At 44.4% G+C, this 25,737-nt stretch overlaps 1 protein-coding gene across 2 annotated transcripts; it reads right to left on the reverse strand.

Moving 5' to 3' along the window:
• Positions 1–232: 232 nt before the first annotated feature.
• Positions 233–16,069, reverse strand: sdc4 (syndecan 4). Of its 2 annotated transcripts, none has more exons than XM_041962019.1 (5): positions 15,803–16,069; positions 3,472–3,712; positions 3,312–3,355; positions 2,806–3,001; positions 233–2,667 (listed from the first exon to the last, which is right to left on the reverse strand). In XM_041962019.1, exons 1-5 carry the CDS (start codon positions 15,854–15,856, stop codon positions 2,516–2,518), a joined length of 687 nt encoding a protein of 228 aa, XP_041817953.1. In that variant the 5' UTR covers positions 15,857–16,069; the 3' UTR covers positions 233–2,515. The 2 variants fall into 2 exon arrangements, with proteins under 2 accessions (XP_041817953.1, XP_041817944.1); XM_041962010.1 differs by having other exon boundaries at positions 3,472–3,715.
• Positions 16,070–25,737: the final 9,668 nt, after the last annotated feature.

Below are 25,737 nucleotides of genomic sequence, written 5' to 3' on the forward strand. Positions count from 1 at the left end.
CAGTTAAATTAATACAAAAAAAAAATAAAATAAAATAAAAGGGAACAAGTTGATCTACTGGAAATAAAACCCACTGGAGAACAATGAGAGGAGGTGAGTTAGTATTAGCACTGGTAGTAGAAAACAGTCTTCTCATTTACATTTACAGTAAATCACAAGAACCTTACTGCTGGGGGAGAACAACCAAAAACAGGAAAAACAATTTGGCATTTAAATATTTGGTAGATATTTCTTGTTGCCAGGATGGCGACGTACCAAGCTAACCTTTTTTTTTTTCAGTTTTTTTTTCAGTTTATGTGGCGACTATGTACAAATCCTTGGTCGATCAGTCTGTGTGCTGCTGCGTTCAGCGAAGAAATGTGAGCATCAGACCTGCTCATGGCTTCAGTGAGTGCTCGTAGACCCAGTAAAGAAAATCTATAACTAACAACGAACTGTTGGTGTAGCTTATTGAGAAAGAATCGACCCCATGATTACAAAAAAACAACAGAAAGTACTCAAACTACCGGTTTCTCCGATCACAGAGCTTAAACTTTTCATCGGACAAGTGATCAACATTTACTGGAGCCGTGAATTTAAAAGCTGATGAAGGAGCCTCCGTGTTCAGCCTCACACGGACAAACAGGCGGAGTTAAAGGACAAGTTCCACATTTTGGGAAATACGTTTCTACGCTCTCTGAGGATCGACGCTCGCCGCCGGACAGAGCCCAGAAATGATCTGATCCGGTGAATTTTACTCAAAGCTTTTTGCATCGATCAAACAGACGAGAGGTCACGTGCTAATTAGTGATCTTAAAGCAGGACCTGGGTCACATCAGACGCATCATAATTGAAGTTTCAGCCTGGAAGCTCACTTTTCAAAGTTTGACCGTCTGACTTTGGCACTTTGTAATATAAAAGTGCCTGAAAGTTAATATAATTAAAGCCAGATATATTAGCCGTAGTGTTATATGGTCTCTGTACTGTACGTTTAACTCACAGAAACAATCTGTGTCTGGTCCTTATGCTAAGCTAAGCTAAGCTAACTGGCAGCTGGTTGTAGCCTCACATTTATCAGCCATGAGAGTGGAATCAATCATCTCATCCAGCTCTCCGCCTGAAACTTAACTTCCCAACATGTCGAACCTCCTTTGAGCTCCAACGTTACCGTGACAGAGGGTCAGCAGTGTGTGCGTGTGTGTGTGTGTGTGTGAGGAATGTAGGTGTGTCACCTTGTAGGAGCATGTTGGTTTGACTCCAGTCGAGTTCACCATCATAACAGAAAAACAAACCCTGGAGGCACAGCGGTAATTATTATAGTGGTAAAACATCTTCCAGGCTTTTGAAGTTTTCTCCAAACAGGCAGCAAAACACTTTGCAATGCAAGTGTGTGTGTGTGTGTGTGTGTGTGTGTGTGACCTGGGTCATACAGTATTTGCAAATTCTTCTCCCAGATTAGTCGAGCTTACTTATCTGGCGCGACGTGCCAGACTGACGGGACTTTCCCCACACGAGGAGACACAAACATGCCAGAAGGTGTGACGAGAAAAAGACTTTTAAGGTTATTTTAATGAACTCTGCTGCATCCGAACAGTCACAGAACACGAACACGGCTGTTCAGCGCTTCGTGCAGGTGAACGCAAGCAGAAACAATGATTTGCAAATACTTCTTGACCCTTGTTTGACCGTCTCTTCTCTCACTGCGATGCGGAACAGTGCGAGGATAAAAAATTAACAAATATTTTAATTATTAACATCCGTCCTGGAGGAAAACAGAGCATGAAGCTGCACAGCGTGAGTCATGTTTCCAATCAAAATCAAATTGAACAACGTGAAGTCAATCCTTTCCCGTCACGAAGGGACCTTTAATAGAAAAAACTGAAATCTCTCTGCATTACAAGGAGTCGTTTTTTTTTTAAATCGAATAAAAACGTTCACATAAAAGTCATTCGCTACAGCAATGTGAGAAGCTTCAGTCCAAGACACGGTCCAGAGGACGACATGAGGACGACAGAGCGGGAAAATAAATAACTGGACTCTAAACGTGTACCATACCGAGACAAACGTCATTGCACAGCGTTAGTGTTTTAACTGGAGGCGGGGCGAGACGAAAGGAAGGGAAGCGGCGAGACGGAGGAGTTCGACGTTCTCCGCGTCCTCGCTTGTAAGTTCTGTTGTTTTTTTCTCTTGACATGGGGACAAAAATCGTAAAAACACGAGATAATCGCCGAGTACCGCAGCTGAAAGAGTCCACTCCTGCCTCCTTTCCCGAGACAGAGAGACAGGCAGGCCAACAAAGCCTCTGATTGGTTAAGAGAGCACCAATAATGTTAGCATACGTCAGGTAGGAGGAGTCAGTCATCGGTTGTGTCGTCGGGGGCTTCTCTCCTGGTTTGTTATCGAGCATCACTCCGCTGAAGAAAAGTGAGGAGGAGGTATGATGATGATGATGAGGCACTGGTTGGGTTTTCAGGGTTCAGGGAGTGAGGTGTGTGTTTGTGTGTGTGGTGGTGGGGGAGGGGGAGGAGGTCAGGGTCTACGCGTAGATCTCTGTGGTGGGGGCTTTCTTGTAGATGGGCTTCTTCCCCAGATCGTAGCTGCCCTCGTCCTTCTTCTTCATGCGGTAGATGAGGAGGAGGATGAGGAGGATGGCGAACATCAGGCCGACGGCGCCGCCTGCGATCAGAGCTGGAAGAGACGTACGAGAGCGAGAGCGAGGTTAGACAACCTGTGAACCAGAACCAGGTGGATCCAGTCACACCTGAATGGTTTTACATCAGCGTGTTAGATGAAAACCAGTACAACCAGTTTCACACTTCCACTGACCTGCCAGGACCTCCGTCTTGTTAAAGATGCTGTCCTCGCTGGCGTGGGACATGAGGACGTTGGACGGGTGCTCCTCGCCGGCCTCGACCCCGTTCCTCAGCAGGGGGATTTCGTTGTTGTTGATGATGTCAATCTGGCTGATGGTTGGCCGGACTGGAGGCTGCACCTCTGGGATCTTGTTGTCGTTCACATCAGGCTGAGGATGAAGAGAGGAGTTTAAAAACACGTTCTGATGTCCCATCGTCAATAAACTGAGCCCTGTTCTGAGCCCTGGTCTGAGCCCTGGTCTGAGCCCTGGTCTGAGCCCTGTGAAGGTGCAGCAGCACTGCTAAATCAAACGTACACACTGAGCTGGACAATGATTCTGGTTCAGTCTACAAGCAGAACAGCTGTTTTTTATGAAAATCACATGATCCCCATTAGAGATGGTAGATTCACTGCAGTCCAGTGAATCTCAGGTTTCTCCCCAGCTTCCAATCAAATCTCAGAATCTGGACATTTCTCACCTTCACTGACGGCTTGGACTCTCTTCCAGGCGACACCGTTGTTGCTGTGGACAGAAGATTTTTCATTTAAAGTCATTGTTGTGTATAAAAAGAAGAACGCCTCAATAATTACAAGACTCTCATAGTTCTAAATAATTCTGAAGGATCTGTAAAGACCGACCTCCGTCACCAGATCCCGAGAACTCGTCGTAATCGTCCTCGTCCTCGTCGTCGTACGACGGGTAGTAATCATCGCCGTCGACTTGGTCGTACATGGCATCGTCTTCGTCTTCGTCGTCGTCCGTGAAGCCGAAGTCGGAGCCGTTCGGGGCGTCTCCCGATGACTCCAGGTTGTCGCGGTGTGTCAACATGGCGGCCGTTTGTGTGGTCTTCATGGGCATCCATGTCTCCGTCTCCCTCACCTGCTGGGACACCAGAGACAGAGGAGGGGTTAGAGGGATCACCAGAGTCACCGACGTGCATCCTCTGAGCACCGATCAGCTGTTGAGCAGGAAAACAGCACAGCTCCATGACAACACTGATCAGAGGCTCGGCTTTCAGCTTCAGAGTAAATTATTTAATTGTTTGGTAAATCGTCGGTCTCAGCAGCGCCACCGTCAGACACACCGTCCATTAACTTTCATCAATATGTGTGCAGACAGACAGATAATAGACACATCTCTCCCTGCCGCCATGACGACACTCAGACAAACACACAGGTCACCAATGATTAAGAAATAAATAAAAAGGCGGCAGATTTACTGGTAATTCAAATAATCTTGAGTTGCGTGAAGGCGGGGCTTAAAGCTCGTCCAGCCGCCACCGTCAGCTCGAGGCCGAACATAATGAAGACACAGCACACCCCTTTAATCACATTACAGCACTTAATTTCATTGACCATTTGCTCGGTAAGCAGCGTGAATGGGATTAACACACACACACACACACACACACACACACACACACACACACACACACACACACACACACACACACACACACACACACACACACACACACACACACACACACACACACACACACACACACACACACCTCCATCAGCCCAATTACTCACAAACACACACACACACAGTTAATCAGTAACCACAGGGACCGGGGGGTAAAACGAGGCGAGAAAAGCTGAACAGCAGGTCTGAAACCAGCAGAGCAGCTCACTGAAAAGCTTTAAACTGTCTCATGTCCAAACTTTTTCATCCACCTCCACCTCCACACCTTTTCACACCTTTTCCCACCCTTTTACCAACCCCCCTCACAGTACAGCAACAGTCAAACAGAATGAAGATTAAACGGCAATGAAAGGGTCAAACGGCTTCTCTGATTCATATCAGCTGAAAGTGAATTCATAGAAAATGCAAAATTGCTTCATTACACCGTTCATGAAATATTTTGTGGTTTTGGATCGATCCATTAATTGAAATAAATAACAGATGGGGTCATGGAGTCTGCTTGCATGATCTCGAGGCCTTTTCAAAGACACACACACACACACACACACACACACACACACACACACACACACACACACACACACACACACACACCTCTGTTGACATCATGAGTTCACCTCATAATCACTTCCATCTGAGTCTTGTAGGGTCTTAATTTGAAGGGTTAGCTGGCGGCTAAGCCTGCCTGGGGCCACCGAGCAGTGTGTGAGTGTGTGTGTGTGTGTGTGTGTGTGTTCTCAAATACTTGGCACAGTAACAATGTGTGTTTGAAGGTAATCCCCTCTCTCTTAAAAGTAGCCTATATGACTAGAGGGAGGGGAGGGAATGCCCCATTGTGGCTTCAAACGGGGGGGGGCGGCCATTTTACCGTGACTCCTGGAACGAGGTGGGCTGACGAGGACCTCTTTGTTTCTGAACTCTCTCTCTCTCTCTCTCTCGTTACTGTGACACAGACACTACAGATCGACAGCTGAGCGCTTGGACGGATGTTTCTCATCAACTTTTTTCCCCCAAACAACACCTCGGTGTTTCCACGTAACCCCTGGCAACTACAGGAGGAACCCCAAAGGTACAAGCCCCCCTGGCTGGGGACCACCGCTCTATTATGTCCTCATGTATCCCCTCTGCGTGGACGCAGGGGAGCTGTGATCCTGTGTGTGTGTGTGTGGTTAAATCCTAAGCTTTAAAATGGTGACTACCGGCTCTTCATTTCCTCGCTGCCATTCAGATGAAGTCGGCCGCCGCTGCGTGCTGGAACAAGCCCGCTGAGTCACATTATAGGAATCACGCTCATTCAGATGGTAATGAGGACTCATGGGAGTCAGCGTGAGTCGCATTCATTCAGACACCAGTGTTTCAGGTCAGTCCCTGAGGAGAGGCCCTCAGAAACATTTCCTCCAGTCAGATAATAAAATAAAAACCTGAAATACTGACAGCTGAGCGGATGTTTGCTTGTTACCAGACTTCTGTCAGTCAAACCAAACCCACACTGGCCTGATGTAGAAGATTGTTCTATGAATAATAGTTCATACTCAAGAAATGAGGAGGGGACTTCCTAAAATCTGTAACTTCCCCTCTTGCGTGACACATTCCTCCTTTTTTCTCACTGTGAAATGTTTTGTCTTAATTTGTTTTTTATGGGACTGCGGATGGAAATTAGCATCAAGCTACAATCCAGCATCTTTACATGTTTTAACATGTTCATCGATACGCACTGTCCCATTCAAATAAACAAAATAAATAGATAAAAATTATTTTACAGCTCAGTCATTTCTTGAACTTTGTAATTTATTACTAATTCTAAGGAAACTTGAGAGAAAACCTACTTTTCCCCCCTAAGCTAACTATGGTACATGAAATATGTGCTGCTTGTAGCTTCTGCTTTGTTGGGTTGGGCTTCAACACCCAGAGAAGCCAATATGTTTAATATGTGTCCTGCTTCCTCCTTCAAACCCCCCCGTGATCAAATGTGGACATCCATTTGTGTCCTGCAGAGACGAGCCGAAAGAAACTGCAGCAGCCTCCCAGACGACAGCGTCCCGCCTCACACTGAAACCTGTCCCAACAGGCCACGTTGAGTCAGGAAGGCAGCGGAGGAACAAAGATGACGAGCTGAAGGATTTTTGTTGCGCTTCAGTCGTGAAGGCAGCCCCTCAGTTTACTATCAGATGAGGGGGGTATTCCATCTTTACTACATTCTCCCAGGGAGCGAAGCCAGGACGGGACCCGGGCCAAGTCCCAGTCCGCCTGGACAAAAACAAGCTCGGTCCAAGAACGTAACGCGGAGCAGCACGCCGACGACCGGGCGCAGGAAGCATTTCAGCCCATCAACAAAAACACGCACCCATTTTACTCCAGCACAGACCAGAGGAGAGAACAGCCCGGGCCGCGGTTATGTAAACAAGTCGACATGGAAATCAGCTCTCGCACTGATTTCACAAAGACTGAACGAGGGCCTGCAGGTCCAGAGCTGGACTGCTGTGAAGCGAGCGCGTCGGGAAATGTAGTGAACGGGATCGTTTTGACCGATCCCGTCGAACAGAAGTGAACCTGACGCTGGATAACTCCTCCTGAAGCTATAAACTCACCGGATGTGTCGATATCTGCTGGCATCAGGGCCACCTCAGTCTGCGAGGAGAGGAGCCAACTGAGGCTACGTGCCTTAAAGCCGAGCACGGCGCGGTTCAGAGGAGGTGAGGCCAGCTTCCTGGGAACAGAACATGCAGTTCTCCACCACACTGATGCTTTCAACAAAGATTTCCACAGCTGTGGAGATCCTAAAAGCTCATGATTACCGTCTCTGCTAACCATCGTTTTCAGCAGAAACCAAACTCTGTCCATTAGGCTGTGAAATATCGGGTCATTATGGCAGAATCTAAATCTTTCGCGGCAGGACTTTCGACTTGATGTTGGTCGACCACATTATTTGTCAGCCATCTTAAAAGCCCCTCGCGGGCCAAACAGATCACCATTTTGTCCTCCCGTCAGTGATTCACGGCCTCATTTATTCTGCCTAATGTGCAACAGCTGATGCGCAGCCGGATGTGGATTAGAGCCAAACCAAAGATTTTCAGCCAACCGAATGGATCTAATGGAGAGAGGTGGAAAATAATATGTCTGTCCGTGGTAGTGATACGCTCCACGTTCAGCATTTAATCCAGTTTTGTGGCACAACGTGCAGAAACAAAGGATTACACTGTTTGTTCCAGTCAGTAAAAATACTGACGTGCCGTCAAAGCAGCTTCCTGTTCTCACAGTTTGTTTTATTTCTGCCATCATCAGTTCATCGTCAGTTCAGACGACCTTCTATCTGATGCAGAGTCATCTCGGAGCTGCACAAAGCTTGTCCTTGTTTTGTGAAAGCCTCTTAATTGCGGAGCTCATTTGGACTCGCTGTGTCAAAATACCCAACAAGGCTGCAGGCGGAGACCAGGGACCACGTGACCAGGCCGGGCCCCGGCCAACAGGATAAACCCAGAGGGACGTCAATCAGAACGGCGAGCGGAAAACAGGAGAGAGCGCTAACGTGCTCGCGTTACGGTGCGTAAAAGATGAAGAGCTGCCCGAGACGTTCAGCGACTGCAGGTTTAGCATAAAACGATCGATCAGAAACAGCTGCAGATTAAACTGATCAATACAGAACTTGTAATATTAGTAATTTTTTATTCTCAGTTCAAAGTGTTTCCACTTCGGCTTCATGAAGTCCGGCCTCTTGTCCCACCACGTCCTCGCGCATCCTGCCCGTCTCAGCATGAAGGTCCTAAAAACTTTCCAGTTCCCCCCAATTGTCCACATTCACTGAAAGGCAGTCCGTCAAGACGCCCGCCACCCGGCCTTTGGGTCCGTCCCTTCTATTGACACCAAACAATGCCAGCGGACTCCTCAAGAGCATATCAATGACCAAGGTAACCCGGGATAAGCCTCCAGCGGCCTCCCTTCATTAAACCGGGGAAACAATCCCCCCCATCTGCCGACACAGAGAGAGGCATCTGGTCCATTCACACGGCGGCGTGGAGGAGGTACGAAGTCTGAAAGGACAGAAAAGAAACACCAGCACGCAGGAATGTGCTTCCTTATTCTTTGTGACGTCCAACGTCTCTTGACCTTTTCAAGAAAAAGACAATTATTGTTGTTTTCCACCTTTTTCCTCTTTCATCTGATACTCAGAGATTAACCCAGGAGTCAACTGGAAGATATGATTTTAAAATGTTAAATCTGCCCCCCTGCTCCTCTTCACTCCCTCCATTTCCCATCCTGTTTTTCAGCTTCTCCCCCCTCCCCCCCGCTGCTGGTGATACTTGAACTGGCAGCATTTGAACCATGTATTGTGTCGCCTGATCGACTCGCAAGATGCACTCCTGACCCCTGATGTAACACACGCACACACACACACACACACACACACACACTTATGTGAGATGGACCTTGACAGACTCACTTGAGGAGTTCAAGGCCTTGAGTTTATGGCATTCAAAGGGCCCCGTAAGGACTGATCTGGGGTCACTGTTGAAATCATAAAGCTGATCTGCTTCAATACGTTTGGAGCTCTCTCTCACACACACACACACACACACACACACACACACACACACACACACACACACACACACACACACAGACACAGACACAGACACAGACACACACCTTTGCTCTAACAGCCGAGCTCTAGATTCCTTCTACCTACGCCCAGTCCATCTATAGCCGGAGCTCCACCTACCAGCACCGCGTGAGGCTCCATGGTAACACAGAAATCAGCAGAACCGATGCTAACAGCGTGCAGGTGGACGCTGGGCGCGTCCACAGCCGCGGCGCTACGTGCCGATCCGTCATTTAGACAACACGTTGAATCACGGCCGTTCTTTTATCACAAAGACAAACATTAATATTGCTGTATTCAACGCTGACAATGAACTTGTTTTCCATGTGACTCTGCAGATAAGACAGCGGCTGTGCAGACAGGCCAGCTGTGCAGCAGACTGTTGATTCAGTCTCCAGTGATAAGCCTAATTGAGTTTTGAGGAGCACCTCCTGAGGGAATGTCCCCGGTCTTATCGTAACGGCCTTTATTGGTCATTTCCTCCCACGGATGAAGCCATCCTGCCACGTCAATTGGATGATTCTCCGCTCCCATCAAATCCACGACTGATGGACGAATAAGCCGAAAGCCTGCAGCGAGTGGAGCTCCTGCAGAAGCCATGCCTCGCTAATGTCTTCCCTGCTCTACCGGCTCTTTGATGTGACTCCCTGAGGCGAGCGTATCGCCGCTCAGATCAAAGACATTACAGCCCAACAGACCAAATGTAAGCCACTGAGGACTTATTATCAGCTGAAAGATCGACTCCAGGCTCTAAATGGCAGGAAATAATAAGAAAAGGCCTGGAAAACAGGAAATATCCATCGAAGACGAGTGTTTAATGAAAGCCTGAAATCCTAAAAAGAGGCATGAATATGAATAATAGCAGTAAACAAGTGACTTATTTAGACTTTTGTGTGTTTTTGGACATGTGAGAAAGGCCCTTCATTCATTACTAAGATTAGTCACAAAGACTCATTCATGTCCAAGAGGAGATGCTTAAATCGACTCTTTATGCCACGTAGCTGCTGATGAGTCCAATTTCCACTCCGTGATACCAGCATGCGACCTGCACTTCAGCTTCATTTAAGAACATAAAAAGGCCGTTTGTTTGTTTGTTTGTTCGCTGGTTATTTAGAACAAGACACCTGACGAACGAGTCTTCATTTAACTTACAGCGTGAGTCCAATTACATTTTCTCCTGACACTGATGAGCACAGCAGAAATGTTTAATCACGCTGGACGAGGAGACGTCTTTGTGCTGGTGGTTAATGTTAAACTCGGCCTGTATTTAAAGTGTGACTCACAGGACGAGTCACTTCATGAGTAACTGGCATCAGACTCAAGATGGAGAGAACAGAAACTCGTTTTGGTACTGATCAACCTGCAGAGGACACGGCTCTGTCCTCTGTCCTCTGTCTCTGAGGTGTCCACCAGTCTACCACAGAGACAAAGCACCACAGCAGCAGAGACTGAAACAAGTGGCGGTCGAGGTAAAGCGATAAAAACAGATTAGCGTGCTGTTTGAAGCTGTGCATGCTGATAGCGAGTCTGAGGAATGCGTCTCTGGGTGGGTCGGCGAAGGAGCCAAGACCTGGGCCGCACAGTGGACCGCCACAGTCCCGTCTTCTCTACAATGGAGCCGAGACGCTCCATGCACTGTAGTGGTTCTTGTAGGTTCATGGTTCATCCTGTGCTTTAAAGTCTTGCGGCCCCGCCCTCATACTAAGTATGTGTAAATGAGCCTGGGTTTTAGCTGGGGGGGGTCATATGTAGACAGCATGGGTCACACCTTCCTGTGACTTTGCTTCTTTGCTGACGGGCAGCAGTGACAGCAGGAAATGTTCATCGCAGCTCCGCTGTCTGGATGTGACACAGACACGGCGGCCTCCGCTGACGGTGAGTTCACTGACCGTGGGGCTCTCGTGTGCCGAGTGACCCACCGGTGGTCGAATGTGGAGGTGGACCTCACACACACTGTGATGCCAAAGCGTGTATACACACACACCTTAATGCTGAGACACGTTCGCCTGAACACACACACACACTTACCCACATTCTCTCTCTCTCTCACACACACACCACATCAAAGAGGTACTGTATTATTGAGACATATTTGTCAGGAAGGATGTCTGAATAAGGGGAAGCCCTCATACCACCCAAAAGCACCTACGATCTATAGTGTGTGTGTGTGTGTGTGTGTGTGTGTACTGTATTTGGCATAACAGGAGAAATCAGGTCAATTTAGTTTTGTTTACGGGAAATCGATTTCCAGAGAATACGCACACGTGCACACACACAGTTGACATGCTCATTGACTTCAAACACTGCACCGTGCGAGTAATGTTTAAGTAGAAAGTTTAATTAAAGTCTAACGATGTTCCTCGCGGACTGAGCGCTCGTTCAAAAGCTCAAGACTTCTTCTTTTCTGATTACTGTCACATGTTTTTCCTGTTTTAGCTTAAAAAGTTACAACGTAATGTTCTACAGATCAGTTAAATGAAGTGATCAGTGCAGCTGCAGTCACACCTGACTCATCTCACCTGACGGACACTTTGTTTGTCGGACGTCTTTAATGTGCGAAGGTCTTCTGAAAGTGACAACACTGTCACATCAGAGCGAGAGACACTCAGTCAACATTATTGGGATGTCTGATTTTGTTGCCCTGCCTTCGGGTGGAGCGCTTTGATTATTACATTTCACGCTCACGCCCTCCAATTTTCAAGTCAGATACATCTGTTCTGCTCAGGGGGGGAAAAAACACTGAGTGCATCAGTGTGATAGTTGCTAACAGTCTGGCTTCAGGCCTGGAACAACCATCTGTCAGAGTCTGACGGGGCGTCCTGGGACAGCCGAGGCAGGGGCTGCAGGGACGACATCAAACGCCCCCCCCTTCGGGCTCGCTCGTACGTTTTCCAATGGAAACACAGCGAGGCTCATATTCCACGTTCTGCCGTGGCCCTCCATATTTCTACTGGTCCACCACAAAGCCGCAACAGCTCTTCTTTTCAAGAATGGGGGAGGGGGCGGTGGAGGACGTTGGCGTGTTAAGCTTCACGTTTCCCAGGCTGTCGCCGTAAATAAGACGGGGCTGCTGGTCAATTCATTTTCTTATGAGAGCTTGAAATGTGTTTATATAAACACCTGCAGGGCTGAACTGATCCAGTAATCAACTGGTCCCAAAAAGACAGAGATGCTGTCAGTGGGGAAATGTTGGGATGCACCCAACAAACAAACACTGGGGCGCGTGAAAGGGGGGCTGAGGGTTTGATAAAGTTTGGTCTAAAAGATTAAAGATTAGCTTCATGGTTTGTTCAGGAATCAGCTGGTACCAAAAAATACCAAATGTGACGCTTTTAAACTACATGTCTGCAGACATCAAGTGATTGTTGAGAAAATAATCACCAGATTAATCAATAATGAAAAGGATCAATCAGCAGCAGCCCTTTATGCCGTGAAGGGCCCTCGCTGCCTTTAAACAGAACGTGGCTTCAGCAAAAGAGTCGAAAAAAGCTGGATGAAAGTGATATAAGCAGAATAGGAGGGGTGTTCGACTTCTGCCCTAAATGTATTCATATAGTTCGTGTTACAACTGCCAGAATATGTAGTGGTTGAAAGGGGTGGGGGTGGCGGTGGAGGGGCGGGAGGGGAATCAGATTCTCGACTGCTCTCCATCGCAGGCAGGAAGGACAAAAACCTCCTCTCTCTGTGCCAACATTCCTCGGCCCAAAGGGATTTTATAGACCAGCGGACAGCAATGCAGGAACCATTATTACATCCTAGTGATACTATTTATCATGCTCCCTGTTCCCCTCCCTCCTTCCCTGCATTCTTTTCAGCAGGCAGGCTTTCAGCGCACCCCATCATGCAAAAAAGAAAAAAAAAAAACTGGCTCATTCTGGTGCAAATGATTGGGAGCGAAATGCAAAACCAGCGACATTCCAACAAGATATAACAAATGGACTCAGGCCCGACGCTCCAAAGGCAACAAGCTGAGGTTTGGTGGTGCAACATGGATTAACTCCGGGGCAAAGAGGATTTTTTTTTACCCTGATTAACCACAGCAGTTGCCATCACAAGCACGTTTTGAAAATTAAGGTGATCTGACGTTGCTAATTGAAATAAAACCACAAAAAGTCTAACCTGTCAGCCTCTCTGACACAGACACAGAAAACAGCTACTGTACTTATCTTCCTCTTCCACCTTCAGCCAATACTCCGTCATGGCGGACTTGCAGAGACTTGTGTTGCCATACAAGGGCAGAAACTGCTGAGGTCGATGGAAAAAGGCACTGAACTGGGTTTGTTTGGCCCGGTCTATTTTGGACAAACTGATAAAACTGTAAACGAGGCCTCGGCCTGGCCGCTGCTCGGCGTTTCTGAAAGAAGTCAAAAACGAAGAAGAAGTCCTAAACGAAAGAGAAACCTCCCACAATTAGAGCTTTATTAGTCTCCCGGCATCCAGTTGATAAAAAAGCAAACTCAGGCCAATGATAAAAAACATTCCAATCATGCCTGCGGCTCCCAAAAAGCCTTTTTCTGCATTCAGAACATGCTCTATTGTCAGGTAGCAGAACATTGTTATCGATTAGCTGGGAACGCCAGACCTACATACCAACAATGACCTCAGTGGGTAGAGAGAAGAAAAGGCTGCAAGGAGGGAGGGAGGTGGAGGGAAGGATTGTCATAGCTCAGAGGCTAAGTATCCATCAAAGGAAAGCGCAGAAAAAAAAGGAGAAAAGCCGCCGAGGCCTACCTAGGAATGACAACTGATCCCAGAGCGAGAAAGAGAGAGAAGGAGCAGGCGGGGAGAAGGAGCGAGTGATGCTGAAAGAGAGTAAGTGCTCATTTAAGGTGGAAATAAAACAGGAACAGGGCATGTTCTGGTGGGAAAGCTGTAGGTGTATCCACGCTAGGCTAGGCTAGAGGAAAGGAGTGTCCCTTGTGAAAAGGCCCCAGGGCCCTATTGAGATCCCTCCAAGTGTGCAAAATCCCCAAGAGGGCCAGTCAAGGTCACCAAAGGTCACATTCCAGAGGGGAAATCAAAAAAAAAAAAAGAAAGAAGAAGAGCGAGGAGAAGGGAGCGACAGCGGGATGAGGCAGAGTGAGCGAGCAGGAGCTACACGGCTGTGAGGAATGTGGCAGATTGTAAAGCAGAGGTGGATCCGACCGGCGGCCACGGGCCTCTGACAGCAGCAGGGTGAAGTTCAGCTCTGCAGAGCCCCCCCCCCCCCCAGTGTTTCGTCCTCCAATGAGTCACAATGCACAGTGCAACAGGTGACATTCACAGTCTTCCTTCAAAAGCATTTTAAGACATCTGACAGATATTATTCACAGACCAGTAAAGCCACTGTGTTACTGCCATTCACACCATTTGTACTGACCAACTGGGCTAACGGGGGGGCAGGGCGCATGTGTTTGTGTGTGGGTGGCATCAAGACAGTCTGCATTAGCACTCCAGCAAACGTAATTAGAAAATAGCTTTCAAATGCTGTGGAATCGGAGGTTGGACTTAAATGACTGCCTCCTCGCTGGAAATTGGAGGTCTGTCCATCAACGCTGGAAGGCGGAGTTTCTTTCATGACACCAGAAATAATGTTGTGGAGAAAATGGAAAAAGGCCTCTTTTAATCAAATATATTCTTTGTGTCTCTACTACGCTCCAAAGACAAGTCATCATGCAAAGAAAAGCAATAAAAGTCACACAAGAATTGCCCTGATGTCCAGGACTTTACCGCACAATAAATATATTTCCAGCTGTAGATGTTGACGTGTTCAGTTCTGTATGTGGGGGGGGACACTAATTCAGGTCGAAACGCACAATAATCTCAAGTTATTGCAAAATTCAAACCGACATGGAAGGTACAAAGTACAGCTGCTCTATGACTGAGAGACGGAGCATGTGTGAGTGAAAGAAATCAGACTAATGCATTTGATAATCCCCATTCAAACACACACACACACACACACACACACACACACACACACCTCCTTTCTGTAGAGTGAAGCATGACATTCTCAGGTGTTTGAATAACCTTCACTTCGTTAACAGTTGAGGAAATAAACTGGCAGCAGAATAAAGGTGTCGGTGAACAACAGTCAGTGAGATGAAAAAGAGCCACACAGGCAGCAAACTAAATCCAAACTGATCAATCAGGACAGGTCACACCCTGAAATAACTGCAGCACTTCACTCAGCAAACTTCACATGGAGATCCTCCACCATCAGACAGGAAGTCGCTCTGTAGCTTTCCACAACATCTAACTTCTCCCAAAGCACGAGCCAGTCCACCAGGAGAGGACTTTGATGGAGGTCAACGCTTCTGATTTTAGATGCTGAGAGAACAATAACTATCGTCTGGAGTCTCTTCACATTCCTGCACCAACAATCCTCAGGAGAAAAAAAACCCCACTAACAAACACAAGTTGGTCTGCAGACTAACGTGCACCCGCAGTATGAACAGGGGGAGGGGGCGGCGGGCACGTCTCAGCTTTCTTTCACTAATTGATCACAGAGCCATTCGCGTATAAACAAAAGAGTAGATCGTCCGTCCACTCAGCGACCCATCACAGGCAGGAAAAGTGACTTGAGTGACTCCAGCTACCCCCCACCTGGGCCCCATGCGGGATAATGGCAGCAGGCAGTCGATGTCCCGACCAACACACACTCGCTGGGACCTAGCAGTGAGGCTAACTGGCTAACAACACTGCGGCTCTGTGGACCACCTCAATGTCCCACTCTGTCCACAAACAAACTGTCCTGAGCTCAGATGGGATGGAACAAACCGACCAAAGGTTCCTGGAAACGGTCGCTGTTAAATCACAGCGGCGTGCGATGCGTTCAGGGACAATCCTCCGAGGTAAACTAGCAGCGCTCTTTAGCTAGCGGCGCCACAGCGACCGAGGACAAAAGTTGTCAGACTCGAGCTGTGAATCAACCCGCTGTCAGAAACGTTAGTCGAACAACTTACCGACTCTGAGAAAGCGGAGGCGGATAAAATCAACAGGAGGCAGATGGGGAGCATGTTGTCCTCTCGGGTTGAACTTTCAAAAAAGTCTTCAAAGAAAAGTCAAGTTCGGCGTTAGTTTTTTTCTGAGGTTTAAAACTAAACCAGCGCGGCGAGTGAGTGTCTTCAGGAAGTCTTTCTGTCCCAGTATAATCCCAACGGACACACGAGTAATTAACTGTCCACCTTTACACTGTGTCTTCTGTCTCTGTCCTCTCCGGTCCAGCTCGGCTTCACTGCAGCTCCGCGGCTCATCCGCTCTAAATATTTCAGACTCTCTAACTCTCCCCCAACTCTCCTCCAATCAGCGACGGGCTGTGACGTCACGCTCCCTACCTTCTCCACAATTTACGGTAAAACGCCGTCCCCTGCCGCCCAGCGCGTCAAGTTACCCGGATGTAACCAAGAAAAAACACCGGCGGGGCTTCAAAATAAAGGCATGAACCACTAAACGGATGTTAAACGATTGTCGACACAGTATTAGCGTTGAATTGTTTTTTTTTACCACGTTGTTAATTATATGTTTACGAGATATACAAAAAATAGTCTAAGAAAACATGTAGACATACTATGATGCCCAGTTTTGAATATCTGACACAGTTTTGTTCCGTTTAATTACAGTAGTTGAGTTTATAGAGTTGTTATGGTCCTATCTCTCTACATTCATTTTTATATAAAACAACTTTGCATTTGTATTTGGACTTCAGTTATTGTATTTATCTTTTATACCTGTATCTATCTATGTCTGTCTGATTGTCTGGCTTCAAAAAAGAATACCCCATACAGAAAACAGCTTACTCAGTATCGAATATGAAACTTGATAGATATTATCTCAGTGGTGTATTTCAGAAAGCTGTTTGTTGTCATTGATTACACGATAAGAAGCTAATGATAGGTCATTTTATAACATTCCCTTTGCCAATAAGCCACAGGCTGTTATCTACCACAGTGTGTGGTGACCCACTACACTTTGATCAAACGATGGCTGTTTCCCGACCTGATCAACTTGAGTTAATTAATAGTTTTTGACATTATTTTAGGGGTCCACATTCTTCTGGCCATATCGTGTATTATGAAACACTTATTTCAGGTAACGACCCGCATTTGTCACCACAGGAGTCAGAAACACGACTCGTCTTCACATAAAACACGAGTTATGAACCAGGAAGTAACGTAAACACTCGGATTAAACACAAACAGTCCGGTATGAAGTCATGTTCATTTCGTTTTCAGCATGTCGGGGTTTGTTTCTGGAAACGGGAAACTTGCTGCCCGCGGCGCTTCAGCTGCTTCATGGAAATTCTTCGAGTGACGACATCTTCCGGTAAAAAGTCCTCTCTCGCTCCTTGTTTCCCCCTCCTTCTCTCTCCCCCTTCCTCCCGCTCGTTCCCCTTTCCACATGATTTCACTTTATCTGTGGAAACATTAGTCACCGTTTTCGTTTTCCATGTTGCCTCGTCGATGTTTTCACTGTTCTGGAGTCTGTTGATGAAATCAGCTGCTGTGTAGTTTTGTTAACACTCAGTGGCTGCAGGTTATGAGACTTATCAGTGCTGAAGGAAGTATGAAGTACACCCTTTACTCAAGTAAATGTACTGTAAGAATACTCTGTTACAAGTGAAAGTCCTGCATCGAAGATGTTACTTAAGTAAAAGTATGTGAGTATAATCAATAACATGTACTTCAAGTATTAAAGTCAAAGTATTGAGTGCAGTAAAATTTCCCTGTGACTGTTCTCCTGTTCTCCTGTTCTATCTGGTTTCATCAGATTACTGTGACTCAGTTGTTCATGTCAAAGCAGGATTTTACTGTTGGAGCTGGTTGAGCTTCATTTTAACTAATGATTCTTTTCATTCTGGATCAATCAGCTGATTATTTCCTCCATTAATTGATTGATCGTTCGGTTTGGAAACATTGTGAAAATGGTGAGAAATGTGGTGACGATGAGGCCAAAGTGACGCCTTCACAGTGTTTGTTTAGTCCAAAGCTCCACATTATTACAGACACATTCAGATCATTCAGAGGAAAAGCAGCAAATCAAACATCAAATGATTTTACAGGAAAAAGTATTTGAAAATAGTCCCCAATTAATTTTCTTCTAATTGACTGATTGTTCCAGCTTTAACAAAACATCAAAACGTACATAAAAGAAGAAAAATAAAGATGTCTTCTCATCATTTATATGTACTTGTACACATTACTTTTAATCCACATCCATGATTTCACTTTGCTTTTACAGAAATTCTTCTCATTATTCTAATGAATATTTAATTCATTATTTCAGGAGGCATTACACCGAATGATGTAGATAAAATTGAATCTGGAGCCACAGAAATACAACATCCTGAGATGATTAACAGGAGAGAAAACAGAGAACAGAGTGGATTATTTCTTCTTTAGTCTGATGTTTTCTGCTTGTGAATTACTGAATAATTTGACCTCGAATCAGACATCAGATAAGACAAAGAAGAAAATCACTTTGAACTAGTCACAACCAGTGGACACGTCATCGTGACGAGTGATATCACTTTTATTTAAAGGTCATAAAACAAACACATCTGGAACCAGTGGACTCGTGAAAATGCTGGATGTTGTGTGTGTGTGTTTTACCTGGACTGAACTGGTAATGTGGTTTTCCAGTGATGCAGATGGTGTAGTGACAGTGAATACACACTTCACCCACATACATCTAGATCGAGTGAAGCTGACACTGGCTCATAATGTGGGGGTTTTCTGCTCTTTCAAATATCTTTGCCGTGTCATTAAACAGAATGAACACACAGAGTGTAGATAAGTACAGAAAACACACACACACACACACAGATAAAAGATAAGGTGAATCTGGAAAAACCCAACACAAAGACATATTGTCACCGTGTGTGTGAATGGCTCTTTGTATTTACATTTGCTTTATATGTTTACGCAAATGTTCACGACCAGCAGAGTAATATGTTGGTTACAGACATGAAGGCAAATGAAGTGTGAGTGTCACTGAGCATGTGTACTGTGTGTACTGTGCAGTGGTAGAAGAAGCACTCAGGTCTTTTCTTAAAAGGTTTCACACATTTTTTTTTTGTTTTGAATGTAAATGTAGCAGCAAACATCCGCTTGCTATGTGAATTCAGTGGAGTGATGAGCAGAGAATGAAGTCACGCTCGCTCTGTGTTGTGGTGTCTGGTCTTCGTTCTGGTAGCCAGGCTGGACGTGTGTGTTAGTGCATGTTAGTGCACGTGAGTCTTTCCCTGTGAGACTGTTGAACCTCCTCACATCTACAGAGAGACTGAGACGGCGACCTCCACACAGGACTGTAACAGCGAGATGGCAGAGCGCAGTGTGAAGCGCTCAGTTGACGTCGACCCTCCTTCAGCCACTGAAAACATATTTCACTTGATGTTTCGGTAGCTACCGTTAGCGGGATAGCTAGCATGGTGGCTCAGTTGTTTAGCACTGTTGCCTCACATCAAGATGATCTTGGGCTTGATTCACCGCTGGATGCTGGGCATCAGTGAAGGATAACTTCTAATAATTAGGTTACATGGATTGAGGTTGCTCAGCAGATTGGAGAAATAATCTTTAGACATTGCTAAAATAATTCTATACTGTAAATATCAACAGGCTGCTCCAACCAACAACGAAAAAGCCAAGACGTACATCCTCTTGCTTGCCTGGTGTTCTTACCTGGTCTGTTCTGGGCTCCTGTAGAAACATGGTGGTGCAACATCTGTGGAAGAGGACCTACTAAGAGCTCAATCTAAGGTAATGAAAATGCAACGATTCCTATTTTCATGTGATTATACACTGATCAAAACACACTCACTAATATTAGATCCCATCTCTGACAATAGACCTGCTGCTTGTTTCTTACACACTGGACCTTTAAGCAAAGGTAGCATCAGGGTTGAAATACTCTATTACAAGTAAAAGTCCAGCATTCAAAGATTACTTAAGTAAAAATGCTAAATAATTACTATCAAATATATTCAAAGCACCAAAAGTAGAAGTACTCATAATGCATAATGATGAGTCCTGAATAATATATATTATACAATTGTATAATAATAATTATTGATGAATTAATGTGCTCGTCACTTTAAGGTTGTAGCTGGTTAAGATGGAGCTAATTTAAATTACTTTACAAACCTAATCTATAATAATAGGATACATATAAATGTATTTCTGAAAATATTTTGTGTTCACGATCTGAATCTGCGAAGTAACAAGTTACTAAATCTTTCAGATAAATACAGTGTGGTAAAAACAGTGCAGTATTTCCCTCCAAAATAAAGTGCAGTGGAAGTATAAAAAAACATAAAATGGAAATACTCAAGTACAAGTAAAATTGTACTTAAGCACAGTACTTGAGTAAATGTACTTAGTTACTCTCCATCACTGGTATTGTTTGTATGTGTGTAAGCTCCTTGGTTGCTCGAACAGTTAAACTTAGCAACTCGTGCAGCTTAAGTTAAATAAAGGAGTTGTTGTGGGTGTATTTTCTGTGCTCCAAAGAGGAAGTAGGAGTTTCCAACTTCTGGTTTTCCTCACCTGGTTGGCAACACCTGCTCGACTCAGACGTAACGTAACGAAACGTTTACAAAGCACAACATCCTCCATGTGTGTTGTTGATGCGGCGGTTGCAGCGGCGGTTTCAGGAACAGGCCATGTCATAGCATGATTTATGGCTGGGTGTAGTGATGAGCTATAAATCAGGTATGTTGGCAAAGCTCAGTGAAAGCACTACCAATGCCAAGATGTGTTGATGGTGCAGATTAACCACCAAATGTTATACTACTCTGGGAGAGAACGCCTTCCTGATGGAAGTAAACAAAAGCATGTTCTAATTCCTCGCCAGTGGCCGTGAGTTGGCTGAAATGATAAAACTGCTGCTTGCATGCTTTATCAGCTGTTGCTCGCTAGCTGATTAAGCTAATGTCAGCTTATGGAGTGGGTTAAAAATCGCCATCTCTGGGTGATGTCTTAATGTTTCGGATCTCTCACATTACTAGCCAGTAACTGTTGATTTTTTTAACTGAAATGATGACAGCTGGCTGCAGCTGTAGCCAGCTATCTAGCTAAATAAGCTAACATTAGTGCTTTGAAAAAAAAAACGTCTCAGGGTGACATTTTAATGTTTCAAGATTACTCATCTTAAAACAGGAACCATGCAAAAGGATTCATAACATGAACCTGATGGCCAGGTGATGCATGATATTGTGCTAAAAGACTTGAGGCTAAAGCTAGCATGTCCCAGTGAACGTCCTCACAACTTGATCCCGACACGGAGTGAAAGAAACAACAGTGTTTTTGTTATTTAGTCCTGGTATTGTAAGTATGATGAGGAAAAAGTTAGATAATTATTCTCTCCTAACATCACAATGTTTGGCTAATTGGCCGATATCTAATGTGTTTGATAAATGTAACTCCAGCTCAGATAACAAGTGTGGCAAACTTCCCCAAACCCAATAAAGATCAGGAGAGAGCTAACGTTAGCCTAAACTCTGACAGCATCCTCACACTGGGGAAATAGGCCACAGTGGATGTGGGGGTCATGAACAGGCCTTTTTTTTAACAAAACCCACAACCTCAAAATAGAAGTTGAAGTAACACTCAGTTGTTGTAGTGTCAGTTAGTTGGGCATGCTGGTGATTGCTAACATACTCTTTAATCCTTAGGCTCCACACAGACTTCTTCAGTTTTAGAAAGGCTGGAAAAAAGACACCACCCTCCAAACCCTTTAAATGCAGATTATTGCTTTTATTCCAGCTTCATCCACACGGGACAAATCCAAAGACTGACAGGCCTGCAGTGCGTAGCAACGGTGGCTAAGCAATGACCGGATAATCGCCGGCTAACATTAAACATCAAACAAGCACAACATTTACAACAAAACTGAATTTACAAAGCACCAGTTTAAGAAAGTGAGAGAATAAAAGTGAGTTTCGAGACATTTTGAGATAATTTTATTTGAACTGGATGATCCACAGTATCTACAAATTAATATCCAGCTAATTTCTCCGCTACGAAAGGCCTGATTTATGGCTGAGTGGACATTGTGATAATATGATCCATGAAGCAACACGAGAAGCAACAAACATGACAAACACATGATTCTGAATTGTAGATTACCCCCAGCCTCTGAGGAATATTTTCATTGTTTCTCTGGCACTGTTGAGGCGGTGGGGGCAGTTTATTGTGGTTAAAACATCAGCAGGCAGGTGACAGAAAGGCTTCATGAGCCCACAGAGAAGTGAAATCCAGCCACAGGGCCTCATGGCTGCGAGGAATCCCCCACAAAGCCACGAGCCGAAAACCACAAAGTATTCACATTTCCATTGAAAGTCATTATAAGTGTTGAAACGGGAAGTGTTCAGTCAGACGGGGTTTTTACTTGTTTACATGTTGAGAAAGAATGTGAGAGACAGATGAGAGAGAAGGAGAGAGGTGAAATGAACAGAATGAAGAAATGATGAAGAGTGAGTAACAGGAACTGAATCATGAGGGCTGGATTCACGAGAACTGAAGCCAAAGAACAAACGTTTGTGACTAAATGAAAGATAAGGGAGAGTTTAATCAGGTCGTTGAATCACAGCTTTTCTGTTTGGTCTGATCTGAGTCTCCTGTGTGAGCTGACAGCGCTGAAACCCAACACTCTACAGCCACGCTTTGAGCTAACTGCTAAAATCAGCATGCTAGTGTGCTCACACTGACAATGCTAGCATCTCGATGCTAAGCAGGACAAATGAAAACCTTGACCTGATTACGGTGTAAAATGAAAAGCAATCAGAGTTCATCCTGAGAGGATCGAGAACGTCTGCAGCAAATTTCACAGCAAGCCATCCAACAGTTCATGAGACATTTCACTGGAAGCTACCACTGTGAGCCTCATGGTGGCGCTAGAGGACGAGTCACATCAGTGAATGTACAAAATCCAGCGGGCAGATGGTGAGGGATTTTGCAGGATTAGTGAAAACTTTGATAGTGCCAGAGGTCAAAGTCAGAGGGTCACTTAAGTCGGTAGGATTCATCCTCAGGGGACCACGAATGTCTGAACAGAACAGAACCTCACAGCAATCCACACGACAGTAGTTGAGACATCTCAGTCTGGACCACAGTGGTTGGCACAGCTAAACAGAAACTGCTGATCAGCTGTGAAGGGTGCTTCAGGAAGATAAGACTGCAGCTTTTACAGTTTTTATGAGGCTATAAACTCAGAATAAAAGATAAGTAACACCACAGAGGACGAGTGACCTATGAACCGTGGACACAAGCCTGAGACCACGAGGTGCACTACACTGAAACTTTTCTTGTGACTCCTGTGTGCAGGAAGCTTTGGGTCAGGGTAAAGAAGACCCACTGTCAGCACGACTTTAAAGTCTTAAACTGTGCCGTCTTGAGCCCTGTTTGTGCTTTAATATGTCCTTTTATTGCTATATGTCTGTGAGCGTATGAACGTGCAGCAGGATGTCTTTGCTGATGTGTCAGCGCCCCCTGCTGATCATACAGGAAAACAATGAGTGCATTCAGTTGATTTGAGCATTAAACTTTTAAATATTTATTTCTGTAAAAACATTATTCTTATTAATATGTCATACTTGCCTCATATTATACCTAATTAAATGTATTTTGCATACACACACACATATAATTTATCCACACTGGCTTTCTATGAATAATTTTAATGTTTTGTAATGTGTATATTCTTAATCTATTTTTATTAACTTGACCTGTATCATGTTTTCTTGTCTGCATTTTTTTACTCATAACTTGCTTTTATCAACCTGTTTAATCTTGTTTTTTGCTGTAATTTATATCCAGTGACCAAAAAAGTGTATTATCTTGACTTAATATCAGTATTAATGACATTGGTATTAGTAATGTTATACTTTAATCAGTGATGGAAGAAGTATTAGGATCCTTTACTTGGAAGAAGTACCAATGCAACAGTGTATAAATACTCCACTAAGAGTAAAAGTCCTGCATTGAAAAAATGAACAAATAAACTTCAGTGAAGAGAATTCAAGATTCAACCCCCATGTTAGAAACAAGATGATAAGAAATATAAGAAAGATAATAAAATAAAATAGAGATAATAGAATAAAATTAACTAACATTCAGTAAAATATGTGTAAATGCAATAGAAATATACCAGAAATAAAAATATACTAAGACAATAAAAACATACTAAAACAATAAAATATACCAACAACAGCTGAAATATACTAAAAATATGTGATCACCTGATTATTCCCGAAGGATTAGTGTGTATAATTTTACTTATGAAGTGAAGCTAATCTGAATGATATTAAAATATTTCTTTTAATTATTGTTTACAACTTCCACAAAAGTAAAACACACAAACGAACAAAACAAAAAGTTAAAGCTACCAAAGTCGCACTTCTTTAATGAAGCATGTCTACAACTCAAACTAAACGCTGCTGAAACAGGAAACATTAATCAGTTTACAGATGAGTCGAGTTTTCAGGTGAGCAGCTGCTCAGGAGGACGGAGGAGGAAAATCTTGAGGCATTTCAGTGACTCCATCTCTGCCTGTAGGTGGCGCTCTACGCTCACATTCACAGCTGCATGTCTGTGGGACACAGCAAACACAGCCCCGCCCTCCTCTCCTCTGCTGATGCTGCTGCTGTAAATTTACTCAAAGTAAAATTAATTTAGCAGCGTCGCCTCACAGCTAGAAGATCCCCGGTTCGATCCCGCCTGGGGTCTTTCTGTGTGGAGTTTGCATGTTCTCCCTGTGCAGCGTGGGTTCTCACCGGGTTCTCCGGCTTCCTCCCACAGTCCAAAAACATGCTTAGGTTAATTGATAACTCTAAATTGTCCATAGGTGTGAATGAGCGTGTGGTTGTTTGTCTGTATATGTAGCCCTGTGGTAGGCTGGCGACCTGCCCAGGGTGTCCCCTGCCTTCGCCCGAGAGACGGCTGGGATAGGCTCCAGCCCCCCCGTGACCCTGCAAAGGATTCAGCGGTGTATAGATAATGGATAAAATTAATTGATCGTTTTAATCCAAACACAGTACAGACGTGTGACATCACACAGGTTCATTTCACATCATCATTCATTATCTATTCTTTTAACAGAAAGAAATGAATTTATCGCTTTCTTTTTTTTTCGCCTGTTAACAGCCAGAATCTGAGTTCATGTGTTTCTTTGTTTAAGCACAGCTTTTTAATTTATTGTGTATTTTAGCATTTAACTCTTTCTCAGAAGTGGAAAAAGTACTCTGATGTTTTAGTAAAGTAAAAGTAATAATATCACAGTAAGTAAGCTGTTTTTTCTTCTTCTCTCATTCGTCTTCTTTTTCTGTGATTGTCTTTTTTTAATAGTTATTGTCTTGATGCCATAATAAAGAAAAAACAGTCAGACTCTGTGAGGACAGTTCTTTTTTCTTTACTTTGACAGCAGGACACTGTGGGTTACTGCCTGAGACAGCAGGACGCGTTTCCTGTTATATTTCCTGGGATCATTCTGTGGTTTAACTCCAACTTTAATTCAACCTAAATGAATAAATTGACAATTTTATGTGTTTTATGTTTATAAAAATCTACTTACAAAGTCTTACAAAGTAGATTTGTGCAAAGTATAACATGAAAAATAAAAAAAGTGGACTAATCAAGAATCAAGAATCCTTTTATTATCATTGAGCATGTGAACCCCCGTGCAGATAATAAGAAAGATAATAAATTAAAGTAAAGATAAGGGAATAAAATAAACTAACATGCAGTAAAAATATGGGTAAATGCAATAAAAAAGAAAATATACCAGAGATAAAATATACTAAAACAATTAACAATAAAATATACTGACAACAGCTGAAAATATACTAAAATGTACTTACTGAGAAGTATGTACATGTAAAATACTGTATCAGCCTAATGGTAGTGTG

The sequence above is a fragment of the Chelmon rostratus genome, chromosome 2 (genome assembly GCF_017976325.1).
Source record: "Chelmon rostratus isolate fCheRos1 chromosome 2, fCheRos1.pri, whole genome shotgun sequence".
In the NCBI taxonomy this organism is placed as follows: domain Eukaryota; kingdom Metazoa; phylum Chordata; class Actinopteri; order Chaetodontiformes; family Chaetodontidae; genus Chelmon; species Chelmon rostratus.

Excerpts from the sequence above, each read along its gene's own strand:
- sdc4 (XM_041962010.1), bottom strand. The coding sequence starts at position 15,856 with ATGCTCCCCATCTGCCTCCTGTTGATTTTATCCGCCTCCGCTTTCTCA. Across the intron at positions 3,716-15,802 it reads CCTCCGCTTTCTCAGAGTCG|CAGGTGAGGGAGACGGAGAC; the intron begins GTAAGTTGTTCG and ends CTGGTGTCCCAG. Across the intron at positions 3,002-3,311 it reads AGTCCAAGCCGTCAGTGAAG|CCTGATGTGAACGACAACAA; the intron begins GTGAGAAATGTC and ends CTTCATCCTCAG.